This window comes from Mastigoproctus giganteus, chromosome 1, assembly GCF_048544385.1.
Source record: "Mastigoproctus giganteus isolate SK-2022 chromosome 1, ASM4854438v1, whole genome shotgun sequence".
In the NCBI taxonomy this organism is placed as follows: Eukaryota; Metazoa; Arthropoda; class Arachnida; order Uropygi; family Thelyphonidae; genus Mastigoproctus; species Mastigoproctus giganteus.
The window spans coordinates 9,795,323-9,822,278 of NC_143575.1; the positions used below are offsets into that span (position 1 = coordinate 9,795,323).

The 26,956-nt window shown below is 36.1% G+C and overlaps 1 protein-coding gene across 1 annotated transcript in view; it reads left to right on the forward strand.

Annotated features, from left to right (window-relative positions):
- Nucleotides 1-26,956, forward strand: part of LOC150090543 (ATP-binding cassette sub-family C member 1-like) — a 198,292-nt gene that overhangs the window by 21,793 nt on the left and 149,543 nt on the right. The window contains exons 6-8 of the mRNA XM_090378813.1: nt 2,109-2,173; nt 7,619-7,744; nt 18,140-18,316. Coding sequence (XP_090234939.1) covers nt 2,109-2,173; nt 7,619-7,744; nt 18,140-18,316 — 368 coding nt within the window. The remainder of the gene's footprint in view (nt 1-2,108; nt 2,174-7,618; nt 7,745-18,139; nt 18,317-26,956) is intronic.

Genomic DNA, 26,956 nt, shown 5'->3' on the forward strand with positions numbered 1-26,956 from the left:
AAGTGTTCAAAGAAAGTGCATCACCTAGGAATTTCACTTCTAACCCTTTTTCACAATGGTATGTTACATTAATGACTAGCATTAGAAATAAAAGATATTTATTAATAGTTAAGGCAAAGCTAAGTAATATTTGACAGGTGCTCTCAAAATATTCCAAAATGAGCATTTGTCACCTTTTTACAACAGTTTTGGTAAATACTACAATTATGGCTGAAATTTATCAGAAGCCCTCAATTTGTTCAGTTTATCATTTTAAATGGAAAACAAAATGAAAAGTTCACCAGGTGCAAAGTAATATTTAGTTGAACCACTTCTAGCCCTGATGACAGCAGCACACTGTCAAGGCATTGACAAGATCAATTTCTGAAGATAATCAACTGGTAGTTCACGGTCCCAAACATTATGGCTTCTTGAAGTTCACAAAGGGTTTTTTCTTTCTTTCTGCCAACTGCAGATTCCACACGATGCCAACAGTTCTATAGGATTCAGATCAGAGCTGTTTCCTGGCCAGCTAAGAGTTGTAATGGATCGTTCTTCCAACCATTTTTTTTCACCTGTAACAAATGTAAACACATTACTGTCGCACCTCTAATGCAGAAATGAAGCTAAAGTAACTACACAAGTGCCTACTTACACTTCTTGCCCAATGACAAGGAGCAAAGTCATCCTGAAAGATGCAGTTACTTGGCAGGTTGAAATGGTTTCTAATGATTGGCAGCAATTTGCCTTCCAATATAGCCAGGTATCCATTGGCATTTACGGAACCTTTTTATAAACTGCAGGTGACCTGCTCTGCGATACAAAATGCATCCTCTATATCATTTGGCTGGTAGGGAATTTCACTGTAAACACCATACAGTCTGGATAGTATTATTCACCATGTCTATGGCAAATCATTTGTCTTCCATCATAGCCATGCTGGTTGAATTTCTTCTCATCTGAGAAAATAACTGACTTCCACTGCTCAGGGGTCCATTTGACATGCTCCTTACACCAAATTAATCAGCCCTTTTCATTTTTTGTGTGAAGAGGGGCTTCTTAGTATGAATGGGTTGAGCACGCTGAATTCTGATGGGATCCTTCCACTTGTTCAGATTACGAACCTAAGGGGGCATAAATTCAAATTAAGGGAAGACAGATGTAGAATAGATGTGCGGAAATTTGCCTTTAGCCAGCGGCTGGTTAAATGCTGGAACAAACTTCCATCTGGACAGGCATTTGGAGGGAATGGTGTGTTTCTTTTTTTTTTTTTGGCTGATTCTGCATAAGCTCATTCACTTGCTTTCTTGCATCACATGCCGCTACTACGATGGGCTAAAAGTCCATTTTTGAAGAGACAGCCTTCTGACTGTTACTGCACTTTCTACCACTCCTGTATGTTCTTCCCATTCTCTTTTCAGCTCAGACGAAAAAGCTTTATGGTTTTTAAGGCATAAGCACTTCAGAATGCTGTCCTATTTTGGCATAGACTAGTTTGCATCTGGTTCCTTTTTTCTTATCAGCAAGAACTAGTATTCTTGAGGTTTGGAAAGAAATCTGCTCACTATCAACTGATTACAAGACACTCATATAAACAATATAACGGGAAGAACATTTTTCTCATTTAAATCAACAATAGCACTCTTTCTTCGTGGCGGTGGCGTCAACTGCACATTATAACTTGCCATCCTGACATAGCAAGGAATGACTGCAACTCTTGCAGAGCGTGCTTATATAGCTGAAAGTAACAGCTGATGCAATATTGACACGTGCTGATGCAATATTGTCAGCACGTGTCAATCTTATCTGATGCAATCTGTAAGAAATATTGCCATATACTTACGTTATTCGGACGACAATTACAATTTTAAGGGGTGATGTACTTTCTTTTGAACACCAGTGTAATGTAACTTAAAAATAGCAGTGAGATTTTTAAAAGATCATTGTAGGAATATTAATTTGTCAGTTATTCATTTTAAGGAATATATATTCCTTATATATATTCCAGATTATTATTTTAAGGAATATATATTCCTGTTTATATATTCCAGATTATTCTTTCATATTGTTATACCTAGTTTTTTAATGATATAATTTTTAAAAAAAAATTGTGTATTGTTTTTTTCCAGCAAAAAGTGTGCCCGCTTTATAATGTTTCACTCTTTTCACGCCTTACATTTTCTTGGATGAACAAGTAAGCCTTATTTGATTTGATAGTAGTTTATTTTATAAATTGCTTTATCAAAATTCATTCTTGCTTTCAATAGCATATCCTAAACATGGATAGTATATCCTAAATATTTTGATAGCATATCCTAAATTAAATATAAATAATATTATTTGTGCTAGAACTCTCTGGTGATATTAGCACTATTTTGTTTTAGTCTGTTTATAGTCAGATTATTTGTAAAGAACACTATCAGTGTTGCCAAAATCATTTATTTTATACATTAAATACCATCCAGAAAGTGTTCAAAGAAAGTGCATCACCTAGGAATTTCACTTCTAACCCTTTTTCATGATGGTATATTACATTAATGACTACCATCACAAAAAATAGAAATAAAAGATATTTATTAATAGTTAAGGCAAAGCTAAGTAATATTTGACAGGTGCTCACAAAATATTCCAAAATGAGCATTTGTCACCTTTGTCATCTTGTTCGGTAAACATGTGCAAGTATGCCTATTAAGTGGGAAGATCTGCATATTCTTTTTTGACGATTGTAGTCAGAGAAATTTAAAGTTTCTTTCAATATCAGGGCAAGTTGATTTCAAACAGATGTTTTTTACTGAGAATTCTGGTATTTCATCTTGCCAAGCAGAACATATGTTATGAATATTTGTTCTTTGTACACATTAATTATCACAGCTTGAATTACTTAGGTTACTAACGAACCAGCCAACCTACTCGCCCGTGTTCTTTCTTGGCTTGGTTTACTTATTAGCCTTCCTTGATTTTGACAGTTGTAAACAAGTCCTTTCTGTCACTAATTTTTATTTTATTATTATTTTTTAATTCTTAAATATGTTGCCTATTTTCTCTGGCATGGAACTTTTTATTTTCTGTAATTATCACAGCATTTTCAAAAAAGCTACTTATATAACTACTTAGCCTTCAAAGTGGCATTCTCACATAGCACTCATTGCTTTTTTATTATTTTTTTTATTTAGTGGTTGTTGGTGCATCGGCTTCTGTGGCCATAATGCACCTCCCAAGGTTTTTGCAGTACTTTGCATTAGCATTAGTAGAGGCATATGATGCAAGAAAGCAAGCTTATTCAGCATCAGCCAAAAAAAAAAAAAAAACCACTACTCCCATTTCGCCCCTCCTTTCGTTCGAAATACCTGTCCAGCTGAGCCTTAAATTTATTTAGGCTATCAACTTCAACAACAAGCGATGGGAGTCTATTCCACAAACCAACTGCCCGCTGGCTAAAGGCAAATTTCCGCACATCTATCCGACATCCGTCCTTCCTCAATTTGAATTTATGCCCTCTCAGGTGATTATTCTGAGCAAGAGGAAGAATCCCATCGGCATTGAGCATGCTCAAGCCATTCAAAGCCTTATACACCTCTATCAGATCACCTCGCCGATGCCTAGTCTCCAGGCTCTGTAATTTGCAAAACTTAAGCCTTTCTTCGTAAGTGCAACCCTTTGTTCCATTCACTAATCTTGTTGCCCTTCTCTGTACTCGTTCGAGCAGCTCTACATCCTTCTTGAAATGAGGCCTCCAGACCTGTATACAGTACTCAAGGTGTGGCCTGACCAATGCCTTATACAAGGGAATAATCACATCCTTATCCCTGCTAGAAAAATTCCTGTATATCATTGACAAGACACCATGAGCTACTCTTGCAGCTCGTCTGCACTGCTCAGAGAACTTCATATCTGCCTGCACAATTACCCCCAGGTCCTTTTCATTCTCTACCACTGTCAGCGTAGTACCACAGAGTTGATACGTTGATCTGGGGTTACTGTTTCCCATATGTAGTACTTTACATTTGTCAATGTTAAACTTCATTTGCCACCTCTCAGCCCATCTGCTCAACCTTTCCAGATCCTGTTGCAGTAGCATAGTATCAGTAGTGTCCTTAACAACCCTGCCAACCTTGGTATCGTCTGCAAACTTGGACATTAAGCCTGATACACCATCATCAATATCATTTATAAATACTGAAAACAACAATGGACCCAACACTGAACCCTGAGGAACTCCACTAATAACATTAGTCCACGTTGAGCAGTGTCCATTGATTACCACTCTCTGTCTTCTGCCACTCAACCATCCCTTTATCCATAGCAGCAATTTGCCTCCAATGCCACACTTCTCCAATTTGTGCAGCAGTCTTCCATGCGCAACAGTATCAAAAGCCTTTCTAAGATCCAAATATATAATATCAAAGTTATTCCCTGCATCCAGTTCTTTTGTGACTACATCATAGTATCCAATCAAATTGGTCAGACAAGACCTGCCTTTAACAAAACCATGCTGTGTCTGAGCTATAACTGAATTCTTGTCCAGATGATCCTGCAGTGCTTCTTTAACCAGTGCCTCCATTAATTTTCCTGGAACCGAAGTTAAACTAACAGGTCTATAATTACTTGTGTCAGCCTTTGATCCTCCTTTGTGAATTGGGGTTACATTTGCACATCTCCAGTCCATAGGTACCTCCCCTGAGTCCAAAGAAGCTCTCATAATTATGGCTAGGGGTTTGCTTACTTCCTTTGCTGCCTCCTTTAATATAACTGGATAGATCCCATCCACCCCAGGTGCCTTTTTTATGTTTATCCTCAGCAATTTCTCCTCCACTTTCCTCTCAGTTATTAGAAAATAATCTAGCTCACTGCCAATGTTTACTTCACCTACGACATTCCCCTTCCTGAATAACTCCTCATGTGTGAATAACTCCTCATTTGATCCAAGCCCGAGGCAGGATTCAAACCCGCAACCTTTGGGTTGCTAAGCAGGCACTTTATCCACCTGGCTAGCCCAGTCGGTGCACTCATTGCATTGAATCATCTGGTACTAATGAAGTGCTGGCTAAAATATCCTTAGTAAAGGACAAAAGTAACAATTTGAACTTTCAATAAATAATTTGAACTAAATGTTACTATAAATTAGTTCACTAATTTACATTTATGTCAGTATGATATTGTTTGGATTAGCTATAGAGTAAATAACATGCACAACTCTTGAATGGGTAAAATATGTTATTTTAGAAATATTTTTACACTAAGGTAAACATGGAAAGATTTTATGTGAAACTTTTTTTTTCTAAACTTTCTTCTCAAAAAGTAGAAACCCACGAAGAAAATTCTTCGTGGGTTTTAATTACAGAAAATTAGAATCCCAATTAGTAGTTGACTCAACTATTCACTGAGGTGGCCAAATTATTTACTCTGATTCATTTTATTTGAAGATTAACTTGTGCACATGTCTATTTTGATATTTCTTTTGTATTAGATTAAAATCTCCCTAACCTATTCTGTTAATCATCTGTGCTATTCTTTTATTCTCCAATCTCTGCTAATTATTCAAAACTGTTTCCTTTTTTTAAATTCTACTTTCTTTAATCTAATTTTCCTAACAGTGAGGTAATTTTCTGTGGTGATTTTAATGTTCACAGCTCCAACTAGCTTCAGTTGTGTAGTTACACAAATCTGTTTTAAAATTATTCTTGTTGGAATGAAGTCCATTATTTCATATTCCACCTTAATTTTATCCTTTATCCAAACCTTGGTTTTCCAATGAATGTACTAAGGCTTTAAGATAAGAATGCAGCATATTATAATTGGCTTGTATTCAAATCTCCAGTGTATTCAAATTGTAGCCTGCACTATAGTTTTCAGCAATGTGAAACAGTTAACAAATCAAACTTGATTGTGAACAGGCTAAGAATAGAAAACTTGCTTCTTGTTCAAATGATAGTTGTGCATTCTGGTCCCTTGCTAGAGCTGTGGGCTGCAGCTTCTGTCCATCTATACTTTTACCTCTGTTACAACCTGATTGTTCTGTTGCATCCTCAGCTAATGATAAAGCTGACTTACTAGCATCCTGCTTTTCTTACAAATCTGTGTGGAAGATCTTGGTTAATCAACTCCTCCCTCCCCAACCCATACACTTTACTCAGTAACTATTATTGCTTTCAGGCACAAGGATGTTAGAATTCTGAATAACCTTGATGCCAAGAAAGTTCCAGGTCCTGATGGCTTGTCTCCTTTTGTTCTCAAAATCTGTGCCTCTGAGTTTACTCCTGTTCTGTGTTGCCTTTCATATCTTATCACACTGGTTTTTCCTTTTGCATGGAAATTTGTCTAAAAGAGGAATAACAAATCCCTCCCTCCCCAGTTATTGTCTTGTTGCACTTATCTGTACTTTTTTTTTCATCAAGGGCTAACTTTTATGTTGTCTAGAAACCTTCCATCTGATCACTGATCAGTTATGTGAATTTTGATCCACTGGTAATATGTTGGCTTAATTTGCTCATCTTTAGACAAATTCACTGGAAATTTTAAAACTCAAGCAGTTACTCTTTACATTTCTAAGGATTTTTATGTTTGGCATAAAAATGTTCTAAACAAAATTGCATCTTTTGGATTGCACACTTTTTGTAATCAGGTAGCCATTTTTCTCTCTCTCTCTGATCACTCAGTGCAGATGATGGTACACTGCCTTATAACTTCATTGATGATGGTATTCATTTTTCTCTTGCTTTTTACCTCTTATTTTAATGACCTTCCACTGACTGGAAATACCATCCATAGTTTTGCTGATAATGACACTACATTCCAGCTTGAGAAACCTTGTTCTTGTCCTCCAGGTACTTCTCCAATGGAGTTTTAATTTTGATCCTTCTTTAACTTAGACCTGTCCTCTTTCTCCCAAAAAAGAGTACTGCTCTTATGCTTATCTTCAATTACACTCAATTTCCAGAAAAGAACACATCTATCAGGAATTAACCTGACTTCTAATTTCACATGGCATAAGCACATCACAATTACTGCCTCTGCATTGATAAAATCTATTTTTTGCCTTTTCTTGGCATTACTTTTCTTCTAAAAAAGTATTCATACTGTGCAAATTTAAAATTTTCCATAACATGGAATATTTTTCCTACTTCTGGGGTGGTGCCCTCAAATCCTCTCACGATTCTAGACTGTTCAAAACCAGTCTCCTACAAAAGTCTCTCCTCTCTCTATTTCATAATTTAGTTTGCTGCATGCCTTTTCTGTAATTACTTCTGTGGATACTGTTCTTCTGATTTGGTATGTGCAATTCCTCTGCTCTCTTCCAAACTCTGGACACATTCTGCAAACAGTCAACATCCATTTACTGTTGAACTTAACCAACAGAACCAACTTTACCTCTTCCTAATTTATCCTTTCTATTTCTGTTTTTTGGAACAACCTTGCTTCATATTTCCCACTTATTACAATTTATAGAAATTCAGTTGTAATCTGAAAAGTCTTCTCAGCTTTCAGCCCATGCATTGTACTAATTACTATCAGTTCTAATGCCTTCCGTGTTTAAGGGTTTCATAAAAAATCTTATTTGCTAATATTCACAATTCATCAGTGGAGTAATAGAAAAAAGCAAACCTCTAGTATAATAAGTTAAGAAGTTTTCCCTTTACAGACTTATACAGAGAGGCTCCAAGGAACAACTTCGTCCAAATTATTTTCATCCCCTTTGTACAGAGATGACATCATTAACTGCTTCAACAACTTTTTATCAAATACTAAAGAAAGCAGGGAGACAACAGTTTGTATTATTAATATATATTTGTATTATTTGTTTGTATGATTACTGTTGGTATTACATAAGGGAAGTAACTTTGGGTATATTTAATTCTTTTGGTAGAAGGTTAAATTTATTCAGATCTTGAGATAATTTGAATAGAAAAAAAATAATAATAAAAAATATTATTAATACCATCAGTGCCATGTTCCATGGAAACAAATTGTAATAATCTCTGTAAGAAAGTATTACGTTAAATATGAGATAAACTTAAATCTTGTGCAGACTTTCACAGTATGGCTACCTTTCAGAATCAGCCTAACAATAAGTAAATCACCTGCAGTTGATTAATTAGATTGGTCTGAAGGCAACCAGTGATAAAGGGAAAAAATGAATGTTCAATCCCATTGTAATATTGAATATTTGAGAGCTGTCTCTAGTAAAGTAAGAAATATTGAATACTGCCACATTCTATATAATTCTTATATTAATCATTTTTGTGGACACTTCTGGTGACAATGGAGTCACATTTACCCCACCATCTAAAATGTTTTAAAAGGCAATTCATCATTATTGAAAATGACAACATGAATTACATCCAATTATTTCAATAGGACCCAGGCTAGGAGTTGTCATAGGGTCCTGCCAAATTAAAGAACTGGTCAGTTCTGTCTGGGTGTAAAATTAGTCATTTAAGAAATGAATGATTCTTATATGTAATGATAATTTTACTTTTCCTGTATAATACATACACCCCATGATAAGCATGCTCACCTGTCTTGCTCATTGTGGTTCACTGATTTTATTTTGACAAAATTTAATTAAAAAGTATTTTTTGAAATACAAGACACGTACTTTGATGTCCACAAAAACAGTTTGGTTTTTTTTTTTGAAATGCAGTAGTACAGAACTTTATTTTATTATTTCTCAATTTATTTCAGGCTTGCTTCACTCCTACATTAGTCTTTGGGGTGCAGGTTACTGGTTACAGTTGGAATATTTGATAATTTGTTCTGTATAGCTTTTCACATATTTATCCAATGATATCTGCTCTGGCTGAAGCTAGGTCTCAAGTGGAATCCACAGAATTTGATACTGAGTCCCTTATTGTTTCTGATATTTGTTAATGTTGGTAAAGGCATCAAAACAGGATCAATATGGTCAAGTGTAAGAGTGCAACAGCACACAGTGTTTGAGGGGACTGTGGTTCAAGCTCATGACTAATAAATATGGTTAGTAGTAGTAATAGAAGCATGTGATGCAAGAAAGCAAGCATTTGAGCTTATGTAGCATCAGCCAAAAAAAAAATTTCACAAATCCATTCCCTCTAAGAGTTTGTCCAATTCCTTGAATTTATTTAAGCTATCAACTTCCACAACAACAGATGGAAGTTTGTTCCAGCAATTATATTTTGTTTTAAATAAGTTTGCTGATGATACAAAGGTTGAGAGGGTGGAAAATTATAGTAACCAAGATGTATACTTAAACAAGAACTAGATATCAAGTATTCATTTGGTCTGGAAAGTTACAGTGCAATATTAGAAAATGCAAGGTTCTACATTTGGGTAATAGTAATCCCAGAATATCTTTATTACTTGGGAAGCAACAACCTTGAGGCAGTTGACAGAAAAAGATTTAGGAGTAATTGTGCAATTCAACAATGAAGTTCTTCAACAGTTTAAACTGTTACTACTTGTTTTTTTTTTTCTATGATGTAATGGAATTTCTCTAGTAGAGACAAAAGTTATTCTATTGTGATAAGCCTTAGTTAGGCCACATCTTGTTAGTTTTTTATTTTTTTTTAAATGTTATATATTTTATTGCGTACACACACACACACACACCCCGATGAGCTAAAACATTATGACCACCTGCCTAATATGATGATGATCCTCCACATGCAGCAAAAACAGCTCATACCCAACAAGGCCATGGATGCTACAAGATTTCTAAATGTCTTGTATCTGGTACCAACACGTAACCAGCAGGTCCTTTAACTCCTGTAAGGTCCGTGGTTGAAACGCTGCAGATCGGAGTTGCTGTTCCAACACAAACCACAGATTCTTGATGGGATTGATGTCCGGGGAATTTGGAGGCCAGGGCAGTACCTGAAAGTCTTCCTAACATTCCATGAACCAGTCTCGAACAATCTGGACAGTGTGCCATGGCGCATTATCCTGCTGAAAGACTGCACCACCAGAGGGGAAGACCATTGAAACATAATTGCTGACCAGGTGTACCTGGTCAGAAATTATGTTTCGGTAGGTAGTAAACAGAGTGTCTGGCACATGGAAGACTGGACCGAGGGTATCCCAGCAGAACATCACCCAAAGCATGACACTGCTGCCAGCGGTTTGTTTTCGTCCCATGGTGTTTTCAGTTGCCCTCATTTCCCCAGGTAAATGATGTACCTGGCTGTCCACATGGTGCAACAAGAAATGATTCTTAGGACCAGATGACCTTCTTCCAACCACTCAAGGTCCAGTTTCGATGCTCACGTGCCCATTGTAGGTGCTGTTGCCGGTGAACCACGGTTAGCATGGGCACTCAGAGCAGCCTGCGGCTATGTAGCGCTCCATTTTCAGTAGGGTTCAATGTACTGTGCGTGTGTTGTGACGCATTACTCCTGTCACCAGCATTCCAATTACAAGCTAGTTGCACCACAGTCGTCCTTCTGTTGCCACGTACCATCTGGAAGAGCCTTTGCTCACCTCAAGCATTGATGAGCCATGGTTGTCCAAAACCTTGCTGGTGGTTCATGGGTTCCTCCTCCTCCTTGGATCACTTTCGGTAGGTACTAACCACAGCTGACCATCAGCACCCCACCAGTCATGCCATTTCAGATATGCTCTGACCAAGTCGTCTGGCCATTACAATTTGTCCTTTGTCAAACTTAAGTCTGCTGCCTTTCCCATCAGAAGAACAAGAGTAACGCTGATTAACGAAGCTCAGTATCAGGTGTTTCTTTATACCATGTCATGACCGGTGCATGTGCTGCAGTTCACTTGCAGTTATTTCGATTTGCATAATGACTCGCTGATCATAATGTTTTGGCTCATCTGTGTGTGTGTATGTGTGTGTGTGTGTGTGTGTATATATATATATATATATATATATATATATATATATATATATATATATATACACAGGGTCATTATGAAGTCCTTGTACAGTTTTAAGTTTTTGTAACTTCCATTCTATACATAAATCAATCTGTAAAAAATGCTAGAAATGTAATTTAGTGAAGTTTAGTATGCACTAAGAGTGGTTCATTTATTTTATTGTTTAGAAATTTTTTTTATAATTTTTGTAAAATTAGGCTTGACCAAATGGCTTCAATAGAAGAGAAAGTAAATTGTGTGCTATGGTTGGCTGAGTTAGTCTATAATTGCAGTACAAAAATATTTAGAATGCATTACAAGTAATTACAGACATGTTAGTTTAACTTCTGGTCAGGAAACGTAATGGAGGCACTAGTTAAAGCAGCAGTGCAGGATCATCTAGACAAGACTTCAGTTATAGTTAAGGGGAAGTCTTGGATCTTAGAAAAGCTTTTGATACTGTTGTACATGGAAGACTACTGTACAAATTGGAGCAGTGTGGTATTGGAGGCAAATTGCTGCTATGGATAAAGGATGGTTGAGTGGCAGAAGACAGTGGTAATCAATGGACACTGCTCTTTGTGGACTAATGCTATTAGTGTTGGGTCCATTGTTTTCTATATTTATTAATGATATTGATGATGGTATATCACACTTAATGTCCAATTTTGCAGATACAAATGTTGGCAGGGTTTTTAATGACACTAATGGTAGTATGCTGCTGCAACAGGATCTAGAAAAGTTGAGCAGATGGACTGAGAGGTGGCAACTGGAGTTTTACATTGACAAATGTAAAGTACTGCATATGGAAAGTAGTAACCCCCAGAGTAACGTATCAACTGTGTGATACTACACTGAGAGTGGTAAAGAATGAAAAGGACCTGGGGGTAATTGTGCAGACAGATATTGGAGTTTTCTGAGCAGTGCAGATGGTCTGCAAGAGTAGCTCCTGTGTCTTGTCAGAGTTTCTTTAATATTATTCACCATTTCCACAATTCTATGCTTCACCATATTATTTGATAAGGAGAGTAAATGCAGCTGATTTTCTTTCTTTCTTTCTTTTTATAAAGGTGAGATGTAATTACTTTTAGTGTGGGAAGTATTAACTTTTCTCCAATAGTATGAGGGTATTCTGTCTATTAGTTTTGCAACTGCATCTGAAGCCATAACCAAGTCTTCATTGCAACATCTCACAAAAACTCTTTACAAAACTTTTTCTAGACGAAATATTTTTTCTTATTAATGAAAAATTATTTTGGCTTATTTGAGTATTTTGGATGCAAAATCTAAGTGCTGTTTCAGTTTCAACAGTTTCATGCATTCATTTGATATTTCAAAACAAATAATCAATGGCATGTGGTTATTGCAGATAAAACCAAATTTTAAATAATCTTCATAATACTGCCTTGTCCAACAAGTTTGGATTTCTTTTTCATGCTGTCAGTCTGCCCATTGCCAGGGCATTTATTAATATTATTTTCATTATCTCTACTTGTACTAGGCTGCACATCACTTGACTTGTTAGGTGGACATTTCTTCAGCCACTTAACCATATTAAAAATGACAGGATGTTTATATAAATATTTATTTTAAAAAAATGTGTAATACTATGTATTAAATTTTACTTCACAGGCAACAGCAATGAAAAGGAATAAGACAACAGTAGGCACATACACTCTGCTTGTCGGGTTCTCAGTGACTGCTGATGACTGCGACATGGTTCATAAGTTTGAGATGGCACAGGCAGTCCGTCACCTCAGATGCAAGATGTTCACATGCGTGCTAATTACATGGCATAATAAAATTGAGTGCATCAGCCACTGGGGTGTTTTTTTTTTCTCCTGTTAAGAGTAGTGTCTTTTGGAGGCATCATTGATATAAATTATAAAAGCATTAAATTTATTTTTAGTGTAACTGAGTATTTGGTATTTTATTACATTTTCATTTTTTTCAGGATATTTTTCTTATAGTTTTATGTGGGTATATTTCAAATAAGTTGTTTGTGGACTGGTATTTTCTTTTCGCAGGGTGGTACCAGGCCACACTTATGATTATCTAGACCAGGAAACCCTGGTCTAGATAATCATAAGTACAGCAGGGCTTGTATATTTTGCTGTACTAAATTAAAAGCAAACCATCTTTGCTCCAAGTTGGTAGTAACATGACTATTTTATACAGGGGTCCTAGCATCTGTGCCTTATGAAGCTCCTTGATCTCCCCCCCCCCTCACAAGCCTTTCAGAATAAACAAGTTTAAAAACAAAATATTGTTTTTATATAAGCTAAAATTGAACAATTGCTAATAGATGCGATGATGTCCTCTTCTGATTTTCAGCTGTTTTCATACCATATATTAAACCCTGTCTACTATTGGTTGGAAACACAGATAAGAGATAGCAGTATGCATGGGAGAAATTAAGCCAGTTCATACAGAAGTGCTGCCTCATTTGAAATGTAGCAGTGACCATGTAAGAGTGCAGATCTATGTACATATTCATGGGAATCTACACTTCAAGTGTAGACTGAAGTGTTTAATTCCCATGAATATACATTTTAAGCATATATTTATATACATACTCATGAAAAGGTCAAAAGGAAGGTTTTTATTGTATTTTTTTTAAATTAAACTTTATTTTCCAAAGGTGGGGAGTGCTGATTTATAATCCTGGACTAAAGGATAATTCTCATAGTTCAGTACAATAGTTTAAGGTTTATCCTTGTCATGCACTGTTTGGTTAATTGATTATGGCTGGAGATCCCTTATTTGAGCAAAAGTTGGTGATCCCTTATTACTTACTTTTTAATAAGCTCACATATATATATGCTTACTAAGTAATAAGATATATAGTCTTAGTGGGGGGAATTTGAAGAATGTAAAACTGAGTCATAATGTGATGTTATAACTGATATTGCTTTGGCTTTACAATGAATGCTCAAATGGTTCCTGTTACAAAATTAAGTACAGGAGGCCCTCGTTATAATGCAATTTGCTCTACAGTGATTTGCTATAATGCTGTTCTTATATTATAACCCATATCTCACTATAACGCTCTTTTACCAGCGTACAGATTGATTTTTTGGCATGATTAACGAAAATGTTTCATCTGATGTAGTCAATGAAAATGAATAGCAAAACAGCATTAAAATGTTTCCCATGAGGAATTTTCTCCCGCGCGCGCCAATTTAATTGCAGTACAGTGATGGTGTCTCTGTAGCCAGGTGGGAAGGAGCAGCAGTGCATAGCACACGCTTCTTGATTGGACCAGGGTTCAAGCCCATCACCACCAAATACGGAGGATGTGGAAAGGTCAGGGAATGACTACCGCATATCCCCGGAGCAATATGGCCTTAGTTGCTAATGCTCCTAAAAAAACCAAATAATAATAACCCACCACAGAATTTAATTACTGTCTCAGGCCACCATAGTCACCTTTACAAAAGAAAAAACCCTTCCCTTTACCCTTGATGGTAGTTACCTCTTTGAGTAAATCCCACTTCAGCACACGTGATCACTGCCACCTAGTAGTTCCTTTATCTGCAGATTCTTGATGCATGAAGAATTGCTACTGATAATCAGATCAAGAGTATTACTCCCTCTTGCCACTTGAAAGTACTGCTGTAGAAAACAATCATCCAATAAATCCACAAAAGCCCTTGCTAGTGTGAGTGTCCAACCCACAAATTCCAGTCTTTTAATAGCTGTATATCTAGATATACAGTGAACAGAGTTATATGAAATTTTGTGAAGAGCAATGCAATGAATATTTTTATTAACTGGACCCGCTTATTTCCACTAATCATTTCAATAATAAACTAATAATAAAAACAAATTGTTTCTAACTTTGAAGTTTAACTGTAGGCCTCTGTGTGCAAGGCAGTGACATATTTTGCATTCCAGTGAATATCTGGTAGTTGGTTGGCAATTACCATTGGCAACCAGCATATTGCCATCTTGCCAATATACATTTTTTATAGGTGAAACAAATCAGTCACTGTAAAACATGCAGTGCAATTTCATCGTTGACCATGATGGGTGTGTAGCCACAATGTCTGTCTTTTTGTTATTTGCCTGAATTCCCATTAAGTAATATCATTAAGTCACTACTTAACATTCAACAGTGTAATTATGTGATTAAAGCTTAATTGCAAATTGAGCTTGAACTTGGTAAATTGAAGTTATTATAAGGTTGATGTGTAAGGAAAACATTATTTCTATGACACTGTTTTGTGAAATTTGACTTGATCATGGCCTCCATGCTTCCCCCTTGAAGTAAATTGCATGACGGTGAATAAACTTCAGCAACTTAGTTTTTCACACTTATCTCTCCAAGAAAAAAATGAAATTAAAACAGAAGGCTGCCCCACACCAAAGATTCAGATTTCTCAGCAGGGAATAAGTAATAAGAAATATATTTGCAGTTTTAAAACCGAATTGTTCCAAAGGAAAAGTTGTGGTTGTGAAGTTAAATGCATTGCTTTATTTTCCATGTTAACTGTTTGGGGGTGACTTAACATGGTCAAAAACTGGCTTTACAAACAAACAGAATGAAAGAAAAAAACTTAAACATGAGAGTTCAAAGAAACATTGATAATGTGATTTCACTATTTTTTTTTTTTAGGAAGTGTAAATATTAAAGAACAGCTTAGTGTGGCCTACAGACCCTTGATCTGCAAACATAACAGAAAAGTTACCAAGAATTGAGGTATCTAAAATAGACTGCATTAAATTTTGTGGACAGTTTGAAATTCCTTTGTGGACATGACAAAAAAGATGATTAAAAATCCAGGGGTATTCAGAGGACTAACAAAATTTGCCTGTACATTAGATTCCAATTTAAAGAACCATTTCAAAAGTAATGCAGCATTTAAAAACTATTCAGAATGATATTCCAGCAAACTCGACTGTTTGCTGGAAATATGCTGTGATGAAATAAATTAAAGAAGCTTCATTCATAGCTGTCATGGCTGATCACACAACAGATGTTTCAGAACATATGCAAATGGTAATTGTTCTGAGATATGAACTGAATTAAGACATTTTTGGGGGTTTTTTCACTCTGGAAAACCAAATGTCAGAATATCGAAGTGCATTCTAGATCAGTTAGACATAATCCTTGAAGGAAATACTCAAACTGGTTGCTCAGACATTTGATGGTGCAAGTGTGATGAAAGGCAAGAAAGGAGGAGTTCAGGCTAAAATAAAAGTGTACAAAAATGCACATTTTATTCACTGCTATGTGCACCAACTGAATCTGATGATGAGAAATGCAGCAAGTAGTACCTGAGATTCAAGTACATTCTTTTCGAACCTCATGTTAATACTAACATTTTTCTCGATCACCACAGCGTCTCTGTTCTCAGAAAGCATATGTTACCTGACCTTTCCTTACAAGATGGAACTTCAATATATGCACAGTGAATAGCGTTTATGAAAATTTTGAATCCTTAGTGCATGGAGGAACTACAAGCGACAGCAAATGCAGATAAGACTATTTCAGAAGCAACTGGAATTTTCCACATCTTGAGTAATGAAAAATTCAAGTTCTGGTTAGAACTTTTCCATCAGATAATGCCTCACGTGGAAGTTATTTATAATCAAATGCAATCTCGAGAAATTGAGGCAGTTAAAATACATGAATATATAGGAAATTAATAAGAATTCCATTCTAAAAATCAAGAATTCAATATACTGTGAAAATCCTTCAAAAACACATGATTTAAGTGAAGGAAGTATGTGACTATATAAGTGTTGACATAGGTGAGAGATATTCTTTTACAAAGCAATTAATTGCCACTAAATTGTTTAACAAGGAGAACTTTGTTATTTTTCATACGAAAATACACATGGAAGAGGTACTGGAAACTACTAATGCATATCCCATGATTGAAAGAGAAACTTCTTACGGAATTAAGTTTTCTATAGCAGACATGATCTACACAGTTATTGTAAATTAACTGACTTTCTGAAATTTATCTCAGAAAATAATCTAGCTGAAGTTCTTGGTGAACTTACAAAAGTTCTTTAGACCATTCCAATGACTACTTCAGAGCCTGAACACTGCCATTCAACATTAAAAAGAATAAAAACATTTTTAAGGAGCACTATGAATTAGGAAAGGTTAAATGCTCAAGCAATGCTTTCAATAGAGAAAAGCTTATTCGACAGTGCACCAAACTTGAATGAAAAAGTTTATTTTCAACAAATAAAAACCGAAGAATGGATTTTGTTTTTAAATAAAAGTTAGTCTGTTAATGTTTTGTAGTATTTTTATCTTTCTTATTATTATTACTGTGTATGTCTACATGTCTTATAGGCAGTTTAATGTAACTTTAAGATGCAGCACCCCCAAACATGAGTCAAGAGCAACCACTTTGCTTTCCACTTTCCTGAGTGTAGTACCACACAGTTGGTATGTTTCTCTTGGGTTATTGCTACCCATATGCATTACTTTGTTATATTTGTTCATTTCATATTAGACAAATTAGTGTTTAGAGCAAGGAGTTATTTTAATACAAATATTTGCTTTTCCATCCAAAACTGTCAAGTGTTTTTTTTTTTTTTTGCTATAATAAATTGTAGCAGATGTTTTGGCAATAATCCAAAGATCTACCAAAATCTTAATTGGATGCTGTATGTTTATTTTGCTTTGTTGTTGTTGCTGCTTTGTTGGTACTCAGTGTTAACAATGACTAATAATTTCAGTATCAAGTAGCCATCAGGTGAAACACTAAATCTGTTACAATGTGAACCATACAATATTTAGAGACTTTCTTTAATGAGATATGGGCTATAATTTCTGTATTAGTGCACATTGATATTTTTGTATTGAGAACTTAGCTGAAACTGATGATGGTATTAGAGTTGGTATAACTGCTATGAAACCAATTTAATTATGTATTTAACTGTTTAAAATTAATGTATTATTTTCCCACTATGTCTTCATTACTGATCAAAATAAGAATTTGGTTAGCACCAAAAAAGTAATTTTTTTTTGGTTACTTGGAAATTTTCCTGCTTTTGAACTTCAACACTCAAAATCCAAAATTCCACATTCCCCCAAGGAGGAGGAAATAAAAAAAAAAAAAAAATCAATCAGTCCCACAATTGCTGGATTCAGTAAATTCGACCATATTTAATTATTTTCCTATCTATTATAAAAAATTCATCACGTGAATTTGAAGACACACAACATTTGTCATAATTGTTAATTACTGAAATTTTTTTATTACAACTTACTGTAAGCATGAACGACTTTCTGTTGAAAATGAATCAAGTAATTGTGCATTACATTTTTATTTAGTATCATTTTTCTATTCAGGCTGCCGACAGACCTTGCAGAGGATGCTTGTGACCATGTCTATTTGATAAATGCAAATGAATGGAAAATCTCATTGCTAGAAGGTATAATCAATACAGGAGGAGTATATTTGATTGCTGCTTCACTCTTGGAACTTCTGTCTATTGGATTTGCATATCTTCCTCCACTTTTACTGTAGTAAGTAAACAGGGAAAGGAAATGTTATTTTGACAGTTTTTTTCCTGTGGATATGCTGAATCTGTTCACATTAGGTTTAATATTTTCAGGAGAATGTTACTGAAGAAACTTGTTTAAGGCAGGGAAAATCTACATTTAGTTTATTTGTATTATTGCATATATGGCAATAATACAAATAAACTTGGCAACTTCCAGTTGTTGATACAGATTGCTAGTAACAATATTTGTAAGAAAATAACTTGCATTCAAACACTGTAACAAAAACTATTGTCAGAATACATTTACCTCTTCAAAGGCATTTGCATACCTTTTTACTGATGGCTGATAGAAATGCATGCATCAGGCTTTTGTTGATACTTATATACAGAGTAAGTCAAAAGTAGCTTCATAACTTAGCTTTGTGTTCACTACCATAATAAGATAAAAGTTAATTTTCATGCTTGTTTGTTATTGATTGCTGAAGTTGTCCCTCCAAATGCTACTGTAATTTAAACAGAAATAGCACAATAGCTTTTTTTGACAGAAGAAACTAAATTTACAACAACGATTATGTGAAAATTTTGTACTAAACATGTGAGTAGGCATCTGATCTATGATCAGCATAACTTTTGCCTACTGTAAGTGGGGAACGGTTGATGTTTCATTCACAGTCCATAAAAAATCAATCAGTCCAGTGTAGAACTTGAGTACTGCAAAAAACGTGTGGAGAGTGTTCCATATGCATCTAAATCCATATAAGTTTCAGTGGTACAAGCTATTACAGCTGATAAGGGTGATTAGAGATAAGACATTATGTAGACTTCCCGACTTTTTTGAAAAATGCCAGAGACAGTCCCCAAGTTAACATCTTACAAGTTGAAGGTGTATGGCAGAGATTTCCAACCCATGGGTAGTATGCAGCCCAGTCTGCAGTTAGGTAGCCAACCTTCAAATGTTGTCTCTTCCCCCCCCCCCCTTAAACTAGTGTGACAAGCTAGTTTAAAACTAGTGCGTCACAAAATAGTCTCTTGCATTGACTTGAAAATATCTGTTATTAATATTTGATTTTTCTAAATTGCTTTCTCGTGTTTTATATATCCACCTCAGAACTCAGTAATATTATTATAGCCACATACTAACAGTGCAGTAATGGTTATTAGTATTATGTAATAATTGGTGGATTTTCTTAATTAAGTTTAAAAAAACTAAATAGGAATGTTAATAACAGAAATTAAATTGCATTTTGAAAAAATGTATAATTAAAGAACTGGTGTTTGGTAAGGAACTGGTCTTGCAGTCTGCAACCTACTTGCTACAACAACCCATGCAGCCTGCGACCTTCAGGTTCTTATTTTTTTGGTCCTTAGCCAAAAAAAATTGGCTCTCCTTGGTATATAGTGCATTCTTTACAGAATTAATAATTACCAGTCCCATGGTTCAAGATATGCTGGAGAATTATCTGATCCCACACATTTTGCAGGATGATTCAGGTCAACAATATGCTCTTCTAACAGAATTCTGCACCTCCTCACTTCCATAAGGATCTTTGAGTTTATTTGCATTTCCACTTTCCAGAACAATGAGTAGGCCATGCATGTCCAATTCAGGCTCACTGGTCCAGTGAGCCTGATGAAGACTTTTGTGAGAACAAATTAAGAACCAGACAGAAATCTCACCATCAGCTGGATTTGAACTGATTTGAAGTAAAAGGATCAATGCAATGGCTGATATGGTTACATCAGCCTGTTACAGAGCATGTAGTAAGAGGTTGATTACTGTTCAAATGTGTGCACACATTAGTGATTGAAGTCATCAAAATGTAACTTACTTCCACTGCTATATTGGATTTGTACTAATTTTCTATTTGGGTGTGTCTGCCAGGGGCAAAAGTTGATATTGCAGAGCAGATATAATTTTTTAGATGCACATACATGTTGCCACTAATGATATTAAGAGTAGGAGATCTGCAGACTTATTTAACAGATACAGGGAAATGTCAAAAAAAAAAGTTGTAAATTAGGGTTAAATTTTAATGTGTGTGAAATTCTACCCAGACACAATTAGTAAGAAGTATATGATAGTCTTAATCAATTTGACCCTGGAGAGACTGCAAGGCTCATGGGGTTGAATTTTTCTCAGCGTGGTCTGTGCTTGTCACCAAGAGACTGCTTCTACTGGGATGAGATCTGCTTAAATAAAAAGGTGAAAGAATATTTGCTGTTGCTATTGAGGCAGTGTTAGGTAGGTCAGGGAAAACTGCTAGCTTGCAGGGAAACAATCTAATAGATTAACAATGGCTGTAGGCAGAGGTGAAAGTGATTCTTGCACTGTTTCTATGGGAATGAGTAGCAGCCTGGAAAACAAGGATACAGGAATTTCAAAGACTGCAACAAGTTATTGTGGAACAAGTAAATACGTGGGGGTGAGTTAGTAACTAAGAATAAGAACAGGTGCACATATACTTGCATATATACCGACGCTGGGAGCATAACAAATAAATAAATTTGAATGGGAAGTGCTGGTCAAGACATCAAATGCAGACATTGTTGGAATATCAGAGATGTGGTGTCACTCAGTTATTAGGGATGCAAAATTTTAACATGAGGAGTACAATGTGTACAGACAGGAGGAGGAGAGGGGTTATGATCTTAGTTCAGAAACACAAAAACTAAGGCAGTGCATCCAGTTGACACTGATGTCCAGTGCAATGTGTAGTCAATTTGGTGTAACATAAGCAATGGGAAAATGAGAATAGGAGTGTTATATGCCTAATGACTCAATACAATGATCAACTGTACTGAGAAATAGTGAGCAAGTAAAAAAGATTCTTATGGGGGACTTTAACTTCCCAGATATTGACTGGAACTTCTGGGTTGATGACCTGCACACCAGCAAGGCTTTTGTGGATTTATTGGATGATTGTTTTCTACAGCAGCATGTTCGAGAGGCAACAAGAGAGAGTAATACTCTTGATGTGATTATCAGCAGTGACAGTGTACTGATGTGGGATTTACTTGAAGACGTAACTACTATCAGGTGTAAAGGGAAGGGTTTTGCTTTTATAGTTGACTACAGTGGTCTCAGACTGTTTTTAAATTCTATACAGTGGAACCAACTGATGATGTTACCAACAGGAAAATTCTAAATGGGAAGTTTTCAAGGAAGTAACCATGGACGCTACTAGGCTTTTCATATCGATTAAGAAATACTGTTCAAGGTTTTGGCCTAAATGGATGTCAGATGAACTAATGAGACTCCTGGCAGGGAAAAAAGTGCATGGGATGCATATAAATTATCAGGAGACACAACGCCTGTGGTAGATACAAACTAGTCCATAATCAAGTCACAAAGGAGGTTAGGCAAGAAAAGATAGATTACGAGATATCTTTGGCAAAAGATACAAAGAAAAACAGCAAAGACTTATGTAAACCCTAAAAGAGAGGGAGAAATCAAATTGGTCCACTTGATATCAACCAGTTGACTGTTGATGATCCTACTCAAGTCAAATTTCTGATACAGAATAAGTGAGTATTTTGCACCTACATTAACACATGAAGAGTTCTTTAGAGAAAGAGATGCCAGAATTTAATCAAACTCAAACAGGGAGCTAAATAATTTTGTAATAGCCGAGAGGAAAATCAAGGAGAGATTGTTGAAGTTAAACATAAGAAAGGCACCTGGGGCAGTGGGATCTATCTAGTTAAAGGAAGTAAGCAAACCTCGAACCATAATTATGGGAGCAACCTTAATTTCAGGGGAGGTCCCCTTGGACTGGAGATGTGAAAATGTATCCCCAGTTCACAAACTGGGATTAAAGGGTGACACGAGTAATTACAGACTTGCTAGTTTAACTTTTGTTCCAGGAATTAGTCGCTAGTAAAAGAATTGCAGCATCATTTAGACAAGGATGGCATTATAATTCTGACACAGCATAGGTTTGTTAAGGGGAAATCTTGTTTAACCAATTTGATTGGATACTATGATGTGGTCACAAAGGAACTGGATGCAAAAAATAATTTTGATATCATATAGTTGGATTTCAGTAAAGCTTTTGATACTTTTGCACATTAGCATTAGTAGAGGCATTTGATGCAAGAAAGCAAGCTTATGCAGCATCAGCCAAAAAAAAAAAAAACTTCCACTTCACCCCTCTGTTCGTTCAAAATACCTGTCCAGCTGAGCCTTAAACTTATTTAGGCTATCAACTTCCGCGACAAGGGATGGAAGTCTGTTCCACCAACCAACCACCCGCTGGCTAAAGGCAAATTTCTGCACGTCTATCCTACATCTGTCTTTCCTCAATTTGAATTTATGCCCTCTCAGGTGATTATTCTGAGCGAGAGGAAGAATCCCATCAGCATTGAGCATGCTCAAACCATTCAAGGCTTTATACACCTCTATCAGATCACCTCGCTGGTGCCTAGTCTCCAGACACTGTAATTTGCAAAACTTAAGCCTTTCTTCGTAAGAGCACCCCCTTTGTTCCATTCACTAATCTTGTTGCCCTTCTCTGTACTCATTCCAGCAGCTCTACATCCTTCTTGAAATGAGGCCTCCAGACCTATATACAGTACTCTAGGTGTGGCCTGACCATTGCCTTATACAAGGGAATAATCACCTCCTTATCCCTGCTATAAAAGAATGCTGTACAAATTGGGGAAGTGAGGTATTAAGTGCAAGTTGCTGCTATAGTTAAAGGGGTGGTTGAATGGGAGAAGACAGTGGTAATCAATGGACACTGCTCTTTGTGAACTAATGTTATTAGTGGAGTCCCCAGGGTTCAATGTTGGGCCCATTGTTTCTGTATTTATCAATGATATTGATGAAAGCATATCAGGCTTAATTATATGCCTTCATCAGTACTTCATACTTCAAACGATACCAAACTTGGCAGGGTGGTTAATGACAGGATTGACAGTATGCTACTGCAACAGGATCTAGAAATGTAAAGCAGATGGCCAAGAAATGGCAATTGAAGTTTAACATGAATAAATGCAAAGTACTGCATATAGGTAGCAGCAACCCCAGGGTAACAGCAGTAACCCCTGGGTGTAGTACCAACTGTGATAATACTCAGGGTAGTGGAAAATGAAAAAGACCTAGGGGTAATTGTGCAGTCAGATATGAAGTTCTATGAGCAATGCAAACAAGCTGCTAGGTGTTTTTCAGTGATATACAGGAATTTTTGTTAGCAGGGATAAGGTGTTTATCCCATTATACACTGAGTGATCACTAAATTATGACCACCCCGTGAAAACTGAATGCGACCTGTTGGCCACGTGAGGTGCGAGAGTGTGGAGATAGTCGACCTATGTAGCATAGATGAGGTGTCAATATTTCTGTAGGTAGTAAAATTCCAAGTGTTGATGGGTAAAAGGAAGGATTTATCGGACTTCATCTATTCCTGGACATTTTTCACACCGATGAATGATACAATCTTTTGACTCTAAATCAAACTGTTTTACAAATGAGAACCTTGTAATCACATTCAACAGGACTTGCTGCTAGCATTAACTTGGCATTTTGTTGGATTGTGCGTACACAATGTGTTCCTGGTGTACCAACTGTGACACACCACTTGGGTCAAAGTTCACAAAATTTAGAAAATCCAACGTCAGATCCATTTCTATCTCGATAAGTTATAAACATTTCCTTCAGGTTGTTGAGTAGTTGCATTTGCATTTTTGTTCCATCTGCATTTGTAATGGAAGTGTAATCTTTCTTTCCAGGGCATATCCAACTAAATTCATCTTCAAAAAATTCCATTGCCTTTTGCTTTACTTGCTCAGAAAAGCTTTTTCCAGTTATGGCCATGATTCCTTCTTCTGCTTTAAGTTTTCTAGCTTTCTTGACCATTCTTTCTGAGACACTAAACTCTTCCATTGTCTCCTTTATGGACTAACTAACTGGAGCTAGTGTTAATATTCAAAGTATATCTGAATGACTTGATACCATCAACTTTTCTTTCAATTCTTTCAGCAGCTCATTGTAATCTAAGCAATTTCCACACTGACTTGCACTTGGCTCCATGATGTCATTTGGATCCAAGCTACCAATAGATGCAATTTTACTGCCAGTTACATCTTGTACTTGACTTGCCTTTCTTTTGGCAAAGCCTTGTGAGTCTCTCTTAGCCATTTGCTGAAATTTCAGAGGAGAAATACCAATAGCCATCAAACATGTGTTCAAGCTTTCAGTCACATGCATTTTGTAATCATGGTCTGATCCAGATGAAGTTGATGTTCCTGTTGCTGCTTTTTGGCTGTTAGACTCATCAGCATGATGGGCACAGCTTCTGGCCTGGTTTTATGTTAACATTTGTTAGGTCTTTCAGGTAGTCTGCCATTGACAAATAAATTGGTTGTAAACTTTTTTTTCACCATGTTTTTCTTCTGGAAAGGATTGCAACATGAATGCTGCAAAAATTCAAATTTTGTCAAAAGCAAAGTTTCATGATGTAGACATTGTTTTCTTCACTCAGTTTTAATTCACGTCAACCTATCAGCTGTTATTCAAATTCTTTAAATAATTTTAAGCCAGTTTTGCATGTATAGGATAGCACATGACATGTAGAATTATCCATATGACTGATGCATGAGTCCAGCTTATCTCCAGCAAAATCTTCTGATTCCATGGCTTTCATGCTGACTAATAAGTGGAAGTTTCTGCAAGCAATGAAAACTTAACTTTATTACAGTCAAACAATAAATAGAGGAACAAAATAAACTCTTCATGAAGATAAAACACATTAATAACAGCATGGTTAAAATATCAGCTTTTTTTTTGTATAATTCTAGAATATTCCAGAGTTCTAGAATGTTCATCAGTGTGTTTTTTTTTTTGGAATTCAAGAATATTATAAAGTTTTGAAATTGTAGAATATTCTATAATTCTTGGATATTCTTCTAGAATATTCCAGAATTCTAGAATATACTCTATTTCTAGATTATTCTAAACATTAGGCAGGATTAAGGAAGTGTTCTAAAACAAAAGATCTTGCAAAATAACAATATGGCACATAAAACTACTGTTTAGGCTTAATTTTAAGGCCTTAAGCGCAAAGACACAAAACAGAAACCATGATCCTTGTAGCTGAAAATCTGCTCTTTCCAATGGTGGCAAAAATGAGAGAATTGAAGATGCCCCACATTAAGATATTTGCCCCTTAAGATATGTCAAATTTGACTTTCAAATTTTGAGTCAATCTTTGAAGACAAATATCTCAGCCAGAAAACAAGTATAAGAGATGATATTTAGTTAGGCTGAATTCATGCAGTTGGTAAGTGGAATGTCTAAAGAAGAAGGTACCAAAGGTTTTTAATTTCAAAGTTATGACTTTCAAAAGTCTTGCTTAAATTTGTTGTGACAAATTTTTGGTGCCAGTTTTAGACTGCATTGTAAAAAATATGAAGGTTTTTGAGCCTGGACATCAAAAGTTTTGCATTCTCTGCCAAAAGTTAACTAGGTTTACCAAGTTTCAGAGCACTACTTCTCACTGTTGTGCAACATTAACATTTAAAACTTTGAAAAAATTGTGATTTATTCTGCATAACACAAGTGACCTCCACAAAAAAGGTGCTGGTGCCTCAAGTATACTATATTTTGAACTGAAATTTTGCAGTTTCATTTGAAACCTGTTTAAACATCCACAAAGTTTCAACAAAATTGAAGATGGTTGAGCAGGGACTCCTAGGCCACTAGGAGTCCCTGACATGGAATGATCCATTAGTAGTTTGAAGGGCATCATTTTATCTGTATCATTGTGCTCTTCCTTCTCAAGTTGCCATATATTGTACTACCTCAAATAAGTAACACTTCACTAAAAGAGAAGACTATTGTCAGTGGGCACCACCACCACCCAGGTGGCACCATTTCAAGGCTTGTTTGTATATGAGTGGGATAATAACTCTACCATCGACTTGTTCCTATTAGACTTAGAAAAGAAAAAAGTAGAGGGAAAGTTATAGTAGGAGTGGAAGAAGAAAAACGGTGTAGAAGAATGAAAATGACAAACTCCTTCAACTCATACCACTCAAAACTCATGAATTCCTCAAATAGGCAAACACTTCCCCAGTAGAGAAGACTCATCTATTCTCGGAAACTCGCCGCCTCTGTAGCCAGGTGGGAAGGAGCAGCAGTGCGTAGCACACGCTTCTTGATTAGACCAGGGTTCGAGCCCATCACCACCAAATACGGAGGATGTGGAAAGGTCAGGGAATGACCACCGCATATTCCGGAGCAATATTGTTGCTAATGCTCTTAAAAAACCAAATAACAAACAAACTCGGAAACTCCTTGAATATCAGGCTCCCCTGGTGACCATTTCAAGGCTTGTTGGCCTTTCATCAGTGGGTGGGCAGGTACTCTGGTATTGCAGGCAGGACAATCCAGTTGTGAAGATAATCCCACAATATGAGAGATGCCAGAAGGTGTACATGATGATAATATTTAAGTAAAATTAAATGCAACAAGCATGTCTTTAAAAGTATAATAATCTATATAATATTGGTGTAAACACACCAGACAACTCTTAAACAAAAACCTTCCCACCCACCGATGAAAGGCCAAGAAGCCTTGAAACTATGCCATCTGAGTGGTGGTGCCCACTGAGAATAAGTAACAGTCATAGTCTCTTTTAGTGAAGCATTACTTATTCAAGGT